Source organism: Condylostylus longicornis, unplaced genomic scaffold (genome assembly GCF_029603195.1).
Source record: "Condylostylus longicornis isolate FDR11 unplaced genomic scaffold, ASM2960319v2 ptg000034l, whole genome shotgun sequence".
NCBI lineage: Eukaryota > Metazoa > Arthropoda > Insecta > Diptera > Dolichopodidae > Condylostylus > Condylostylus longicornis.
In genome coordinates this window covers 1,107,025-1,116,518 of record NW_026578003.1, presented here as the reverse complement: position 1 = coordinate 1,116,518, position 9,494 = coordinate 1,107,025, and the positions used below count along the sequence as shown (strand labels likewise).

Genomic DNA, 9,494 nt, shown 5'->3' with positions numbered 1-9,494 from the left:
CTTCAAAAACATGAGGCTGCATCGTTACGTTAATCGAAATTAATTCGCAATTAATAATAATTGCTTATCTTAAAATATAGATGATACGAGTATATTAAACCGGAGAAAGTGCAGTTTCAGCTGAGAAACGGTACATCAACTTATTTAAAGAAGAATTTGAACATTCACTTAATTATTTCCTGTATGAGGTCAATATGATCGACTTAAACTATTCAATACCCGTATAAAAAATAAATTTCCGCCGATTATTCAATAAAATATCGCTTTTATAATCAGCTCTCTGCCTTTCACAAAATAACTAGAATTTAACAGGTAATTGTTCACTGCCCGCGAAAATATTCTACATTATAATTTAAGTTTTCTAAAAACAAAATGACTTTTCAAATTCTTTTCATATAATTACAAAAATTCTTCCATTATCTTAAGTAATTTTTTTCTCATTATTCTTATAAAAGAATAATAAATTTTTAAAAAACTTTTAATTAATATTCGAATTTTCTTTTTCCATTTCCGCTTATTGTATTTGAAACGATTAGTATTACTTAAAATTTCCAAAATAAATAAAAAACCTGAAAAATATCAAAATATTAAAAATGCTATTAAAGTGAATAAGAACTTGCAACTTCTTTTAATTACCTGCAGAAATATGACCAATTATTAGAACAATAAAAGCACCCTGTAACATTCTTAAATTTATTGGTTGAATAACATCATCTTCATCTAACATATTAAATGATTTTTCACCTTCAGATGATATTGAAGATTCATCATTTTTTTCATTTTTGTTCTCATCATTTATGATCTGATCAGAACTTTGATTCTTTGATAATAATTTTGACATTGCCTCATATTCAATGTCAGTCAATTTATCGAGAACACCACCTTCAAAAAGATGAATTAATCTAAAAATAAAAAATTGATTTTTTTTTTTTTGTTAATTTTAATGAATTTGCAAGAAAATTTTATATTTTATGAATTTTAACTAAAGCAGAGTATCACTTACACTTCATTAATGCTATCTAAATAAGGACAACCATTTTGTACAGCAACTGCCGAATAACGAGTAAATAATTTCTGACTTAATTGAAATTTTTTTGATCCTTTTAAGAATGTAAAATATTTTTTTGAATTAAAAACATTAAAGTTTGATGCAACTTTACCATATCTTTTCATATTAAAATACAATGTTTCACGACCACCTAAAATAACTTTTTGTGAACCATCAACAATTTTTTCTATTCCTTTTTCAACCGAATCTACTAAAAATTCTGTTCGATCACCTCTCGAATCCTGTTGTCCCTTCATTAACTTATAAAGCCTTTGAAATAATTCTGTTCCATTCTATAATAAAAAGAAGTGATTCATATCGAAAAATGGAATTACAAAATTACAAATTGTTTCTCTATTGAAACGATTAACTTAATTAAAAGAAATTTTCCATCTATATCTGGACTACATAGTTTTTACTATATAAACATAAATATAATATTGTACTAACCTCAAGTAATTGCAACGCTGAACTTTCTTTTTCAACAAACAATTGATAACCTCCGAATTTCATAGCTGTTTGATATACCAATACAATAAAAGAATTCGGAATCGTTTACTAATAAAAACTATAATCAACATTATAATATAATTACCATATTCCAATTTCTCTAATGTATTAATTGGAGGTTCACGTGCAGGTCTTGCAAATTGAGATGTTAATTGAGCTGAATAAACATCAGCTAAAACATATGTTGCTGCAATCCAATAAACAATTGTTAAGAATTTCACGCGACGGCAATTATGAGGCTCAGAACATGCTAAATAAAATTATTAAACAAAAATTTTAAATATTAAATTATTATTAAACTAAATTACATTGTTTTAAGAAAAGTTGTAAAGTAAACCAAATACAATGACCAAATAAATTGGTATTTGGTAAATTTCTTTTCTTTTCTTTAATTGTTGATCGTTTCATTTTCCTTCTTCCATAAGAAATCTCATTAATATAATCCGGGTAGATTGGAATAAAAGATTTTTTATTAAATATTTTCGGTTTCTTATTGAATTGCCATAAGTACGGTATTTTTATAATACAATAAAAAATTGGTCCTGAAAAAATAATTGTTAAAATTAAATATGGCCATACATCAAGTTTGAATGGTCTTAATATAGCAAGTGCTTCATTTAATCGTCTTGGTGCATGAGTAGCAAAAGCTACTGAATCTGCTAAAGTAAAAAATGAAAATTCTACTGCTTTTCCTCTTTCCCAATTAAGACTTATATCACCCAAAAAGATATCGCCAGACTGAAAATATTTTTTTTTTTTTAAATAATTTCATATTTTTCTTTACAGATTTTTTTTTAAAACTCTACTCTATTCTGTAACATTCCAATGCCACCTGAAAAATTAAAACTTATATCTGTTTCATCTGGTGAAATTGGAGATCCTTGAGTTCTTTCAGGTGGATCAATATATTGAATTTTAAAATCCATTTTCCTTGCTAAATTCAAAAGTAAATTATGATCACGTCCACCTATAACACATATATTACTTTGTTCAACAATTTCTGGTTCTTTATTAGCACAAAATTTATTATCTTCTGATGGATATGTAAAATGTGGTATTTGACTAGAATTTGTTTTATAATCAATGAAAAACCATGGTGGAGCCTATAATACATTCGATATAAGAACATAATTTGGTATGTAAGATCGAAAATATTTTTGAAATTTACATGAATTACTGGTATTTTAAATATTCGTCCATCAAATTTGGAATAAACCGAAGATGTGCTTGGTAAAAGTGGTGTTTTAATTAAACCTAAACTTTCACCATCATACCAATTAACTAAACGTAAGCTACTTACACCACTTGGTACTGCTTGATTGTAAAATACTCGAAAACTGTAAAAATTTAAAATATTTCGGTACATTACGAGTATTGAATTAAGTGAATAAAATTAAAAATAAAAATTAAATTTGATTATTAACGCCAAGAATTTAAAAATTATTTGGCGAATTTTAAACTTAAAAATACTTACGCTTTCTCACGTGGCCTTGTTATAACTGAAATAGAACAAATTGGAAAAGCAATCAAAAACAGATTTACGGTAGAATAAGGAATATGTAGCGTGCATATTTAGAATTAGAAAAGAAAAACAAATATACACGCTTCAATCCTGATTAATTTTCTATTTTTGAAGTTTTACTTAAGTTACGATTAAGTTCAGGATTTTGAAATTTTCATAGAAAATACAAACAAAAAATATTTTTGAAAAACAGCCGATTACGGCTTTGTAAATTATGTTTAATTTTTGGTTTATGCACATAGCTTCTTATTTAGGTAGTTGTTTCTTGTAACCACAGAACAATTTGAACAATTTTACTTATTTCACCAATATGGTAATAATTTCAATTTTTTGATTGATTTCTACTTACTTACAACTCTTAATGGCTCTTCAAATCTTGCATATTTTGCACTTGGTGGACTTTTAGCACCCCAATAAAATACAAATAAACTAAGACGATGTGCTAAATTATTTTCATGTAGTAGCTCAACAAAACCATCAGGATTTAAAAATATTATACTTGTACTTTCAACTGATGATTTAATTGTTGTACCAATAAATTGAAAATATTTTGTAATATTATAAAAAATACATGATTGATAATTCATTTTATGTATCTCATAAATTAAATCATTAACATCTTCATTTTGTGAATAATTTTGACAAAATATTACTAAATATTTTGGATTCAAACCATTTATTATTTCGGAAAGTCCTTAAAATAGTTACAAAGTAGTTTTATTTTTAATTAATAAATTAAAAAAATATCAGTATTTTATAATGTATAGGTACCAAGAGCTACAACAGAAACTTCGTTTTGCAAAGTAAACTTTTGAATTGCAATTATGCAATGGCAAAATATAAATATGAAAGAGAATTTTAAAATTAAAATCATTTTTTTTCAATAAATTTGTTAAAATCCTTTCCTTATGAAATCGTAAAAAGGACTAATCGAATATAGTATCAAAAAAATTGTTTAGGAATCAAAAAATATTATAATGAAAGCACGCACTCTTTGTATTAAAAATTCAAAATTATTATAAAAATTGAGGTCTATGACAGCATGAATAACTTGTCAGCAATTTATATGCCAATAACCTTAGAAAGTGTAGCAATTAAAATTCAATTATTTTTAAAAGTATTTTTGATTTTAATTGAATTACAATTTGGTTCTTGAAAAATAAATGTGAATTAGTAATAATTGGATTCCAATTAAATTTTTTAAATACTATGCCTCATATAAATTATATTGTAAGTTGAAAATTTTATTTAAGGAATTAAATTATTAATCAAAATTTGTTAACTGAGCCTGATCAGTGCATAAATCAGCTGAATACACTTAAATAATCTCAGATTATTGAAATAACACAATATTGTTGAAATAACACGGTTTTTAATAAAAACAAAATTTTTAATTTTGTTTTGCAAAATGGGGCAGAAGAAATAGGGTAATCATATGTTTTTATAGCGAGCTTGTTTTAATTTAACATTCCGAGTGTAGTTTTTCGAAAATTTTCTATTCATTCTGTTGTTCTGTTTCGAAAATATTATTAGATCGCGAACACTCGTTAGATGAAATCTTAAAATTATAAAATTATTTTCCTATATATTGATGGAAAAGAAATATACGTTGTTCTAAATAATTGCACTCAGTGTTGCCACTTTGACCCAAATGGTTCAAGCATGGCTCATTTTTTTTGTTCAAAATAATTTTAGCCCTACAGTCCATTATTGTTTTTTTTTTGCCTAAAATCATTTTGACTCCACGACATAATTAGTCGTATTTGGCTCATATCGTGAAAATTTTCCAAATTTTATACAGTACACCAACTCCGTAATCTATAATGTTAAATTTTAAATAAAAAGCTAAAATTTGAAGTAAATTTGAGATTGTACTACGAATATGTATTTTACATCTAGTATTGCTTAAATTTGGCCCTTTATTTAAAAATTTGGCTAATTAAATGGCAACTCTGATTACAATCCTCCTCAATTGTATTCGCAACAAAATGCAAATTTATTTTTAGAAAATATACTAAAGACTTTGCATTTAAATGCGTCCCATTTGAAACTTTCACTTTATTGCGTCCAAAATTTTAGTACTCTCAACTAAAAATGCATGCAAATTTTCCCGGTTATTTGATGAACTAAAAAAGTTGTCCTAATAAAATTCTATTCTATTCACTTAAGCGAGGTTTTCATAAATGTATTTCCCGTTTAATTGCATTAAAGTTTTTTTTAAAAAATCAAGCGGCACATTTATCCAGAGATGATTGTGTGTATATTAATTTGATAAGAGTATCATAAAATATATTTTAGCTTTTAATTTTTAATGGAATTTTAAAAATTCCCTTTGTATAAATTAAATGCTTATTTTTCTGAATATTAAATTTGAGTTAATAAAAAAGAAAACAATTCACATTTAAAAAGAAAATTTCTATACACACTTATACGGGAAAATTTCTACACACACTTATATACGTTTACATAATATTTACAGAAATTGCTACTTTCTAAAAGAACAAAGGAAATGAAAAATTATTTGAATTGAAATAAAAAAATTTTAAAATCAAAAACCGAAAACTAAAAAACTTCTTTAACAACTAATTTCTAATATTGTTGATTTTAATTATATACAAGACGTCTCTTTAATTTTCTGCATTCATTATTTTATTTAATTGCTTATATATTTTCTTAAATACCATTATTTATTTTCTTATGGTATTTTTTATTTTCTTTCACATACACACAATATTTGTACATTGTGTGGGGAATTTTTCATTACACCTTCTTATTTCTATTTTAACTTTTTTTTTTTAGTGAAATTTAAGAATGCAAATTTTCATATTTTTATTTTTTGTTTTGTTTGTTCTTCAGAGCAATTCTGCTTATTAAAAAAAAAAACTTTTTTGTTGTATTTTCCTTTATAATTTTCTAAATAACATTTTCTAAGTACAACTCATTATTTACTACATATTTTGCTTGAAATTTCTTCATATATGTAAATGCATACACAAATGCATACTCGTACATGTGTTGTGTATGTTATATACACAAACAAAAATTTAAGGACTTTTTTCCTAAATAATTTTCTTAAGATTTTTGTTTTTCTTTTCGTGTTTTTATTCTTCGCGCGATTCTTATATAGTTTATATGAGTCTACGGGGTGTATACATAATAATTTTTGAGTGTTTGCGTTTTTAAAAGGATTAATTAAAAGTTAATTTTCATAATACTTTTGCACGTATTTATTTACGGTTATAATTGAGTTTAATTACCATTAGAAATAAAAAGAAAGTATATTAGAATTATTATTTTTGTTTTTTAAGGTAACATTTAAATTTTTACCTTGGTAGAATTTTTAAGATTTTTGGTTTTGATTTTATTTTTCTTTATTGCATTGAGGATTCTTATACATATAACAAAATTTTGGTTTTGTATGAAGGTAATTAAAGATCTCGCAAAGAAAATTATAGTTGAATTATTAAAAAATAGTTTTTTTTTCTTAAATGTTCTCAGAGATTAGATTGTATGTTGAAATAAAGAAATTTATAACTTTGAAAATTAATTTTGGTATAGTTTTAACAACAACAATATAAAAGGGTACAATATAAGCATAATGTAATATAAATTCTACTAAGCAGTATGTTTTTTCGTTTCTTCTCTTCTGTAATCATTTTAATTTGAGTATATTTACTTCTAACTTTCTCTCCAGCAAATTTTATAGAGAACAGTTGATTCAAAGTGAAACAGACTCTGAGGTTTTTATGAGTTATTTTGTGGTTCATAACAACTCTGTGAAACCCGTATGAGTGAATGATTTAAAGTGCTGTGTGTCAATTGCCACACTATCCCATAGGTACCCATGGTTTATTATTTGTTTATGCAAAATTACAGCAGTTGCAATTTCAATAGTTTCCATAATATACGATCAAATGACTTTCAAAGTTTTATAGCAGTTACCAACAAGTCTTATCAAATATACATAGGAGCCCTTATAAAATATTTGCTTTTTTATGGTAGCTATCACAAGGAGTCAAAAAATTTCAATAACTTCTATCGCACATAACAGCCCTATTAATATATTTGTTTATCCGAAAATTTAATGTTCTAGTTTAAATAGCTTCTGAGATATAGCCAGATGGCTTTTAAGGTTGGGGGACAGATATCCGCTACCATCATATCTAATTGATAAATAGAGTTCGTAATTTATTATAATAAATTCTTTGTGAAAATTTAGTGAACTTACCTCAATTAATTTTTGAGTTATTGTTGTGACGGATGGGCAGATGGGAAGATGGACAAAGATGTTTAAATCGACTCAGAATTCGACTCAGATCAAAAGCATAGACTTCTGTCTATATCTTAGACCTTTATTTCTAAGCGTTACAAATGGTAAGGCAAATTTATTATGTCCTTCGAACATACCCTCGTACGGGTATAAAAATCAGAATCTATAAAGACAATTAAAAAAAAAATACAATAAATTTTGAGATAATTATAAAGTTCACAAGATATCAAAAATAAATTGAATTCATATGCCTCATATTTACCAAAAAAAAATTTAACAACATTTTCATATTTTGAATTCATAATCAATTTTATCATGATTTTATCATCATTTTCGAATTTAATAAACAAATTAATGTTGAAAATTCTTAAACTAATATTAAAAAGCAGGTGATATTCAATTTAATAATACAAAAATACAATGTAAATATTTCGAAAAATATTTATAAAAATTTTATTAACAAGAATCTTAAAATATAAATATGAAAAAAAAAACCAAACGAATTTTAATATCAATTGTAATTTATTTATGTATACGAATTTGTGCGTATGTATATTTTAGAAATAATAAATTTTATCATACATATGTATATACAAACACATACAATTGTATACGTACATAAAAATTACCATTGGAATTAAAATAAATTGTTTTTTGTCCTCACTGTTAATTATTATTAAACCTATTGCGATTTAAAATTTAATTAGCTTTCTGTATTTCAAAAATTATTTAGTAAACTAATTAAAAATACTCCCAATGTTTTCATTTGATAAATATCCAATATAATTTAATATAAAATACTTTTTTTACTCGTTTATTATTTAGGTATACATACATCCATTCATCAAATTGTTCTATACATATAGGTATAATAGAGGAAATTAATATTGTGGGTGGATGATGCAAAAAAAAATTGTATGTTCGTATTAAAATAATAATGAGAAGAAAATTGAAGAGAAAATGAATAAAATTTTAGAAAAATATTTTTGTTATATTAGAAAATGTTAATTATAAAAATTGCCAATTATTTATTTTTAAATTTATTGCATAACCATTCAACATAAGCTTGAAATATTAAATACAATAAATTATCTATTTTTTATAAAAAATAATTACTTTGATGAATAAGTAAAAAAGAAAGTAAGATGCAACAAACAACTTGTAGATTCTTGTAAACAAGGTGCCTAAAATCACTTGTGAAATATCGTATAGGTAACACCGACTGACTTGTGGGCCATCTCAAAACGAAATAATGTCTAAGTAATGAAAAATTAAAAATTCTATTTTAAAAATTATGTATTTTTTATGGCGTTCATTTGAATCGATTGTTCGACAGGTATTGTTCCGAAACTCTGATGAAAGAAGTAAAAAATTTACATTTACCCCTGCACCCGAACTGCACCCGAGTTTTATTTATATTTAAATATGACTTAGAAAAAAATTTTACTTGTAATTTTCACCCAGTATTTTGAATTTCTTATAAGGGCGTTCTTTTAGGCATTGTTCGAAATTTTTGTCTAAATCTAAATGGAAATGGAATAATTTTCTGCCCCTGAAGATTGAGAGATTCTTAAAATAATTTAATTTAATTGTTCGAATAAAGCAATGTACGGACATTTTTTCAATTGAAGAATATTGTTTTCGATCAAATAAATTTCATTCTATTTTCCGAATCTGCTATTGTTATTTTTTTTTATTAAAGATTCACGTTTAAAATATGATACAAATTGCTATAAATCAGAATATAATAGGGTAAAAATAATTAAATGAATACTTATATTAACATTCTCTTTATTTATATGCACATATCTTATATATATATATATATTTATACAACAGATGTTTATATGTTCGTATAATATTCCGGATATACGTATGTAAGCACTCACACTGTACTTATAAAGTAATAAGTTAAATTTTTTCACTTTATCTTTTAAAAAATTTCTTTCATTATTGTTATATTGTGTTTTGTTCCTTTTTCTACATTTTAATCCTTCCCCTTTTTACTCCTTTGACTTTTATTGTGTATACGAATATAAATGTACATATTTATGTATATATGTATATGTATTAAATATTTTGTAATAAAATATTTAATATTATTTTTATTACAATGTAGAGCAATAATAATAACATTCATAACC

The 9,494-nt window shown here is 24.5% G+C and overlaps 1 protein-coding gene across 1 annotated transcript; it reads right to left on the bottom strand.

Annotated features, from left to right (window-relative positions):
- Positions 1 to 628: 628 nt before the first annotated feature.
- On the bottom strand, positions 629 to 4,788 carry LOC129608744 (ionotropic receptor 40a). Its single transcript, XM_055520419.1, has 11 exons — positions 4,689 to 4,788; positions 3,430 to 3,774; positions 3,033 to 3,057; positions 2,727 to 2,895; positions 2,365 to 2,661; positions 1,867 to 2,296; positions 1,644 to 1,808; positions 1,499 to 1,563; positions 1,161 to 1,341; positions 1,004 to 1,100; positions 629 to 902 (listed from the first exon to the last, which is right to left on the bottom strand). The coding sequence occupies exons 1-11, from the start codon at positions 4,786 to 4,788 to the stop codon at positions 629 to 631; spliced, it is 2,148 nt and encodes a 715-aa protein (XP_055376394.1).
- Positions 4,789 to 9,494: the final 4,706 nt, after the last annotated feature.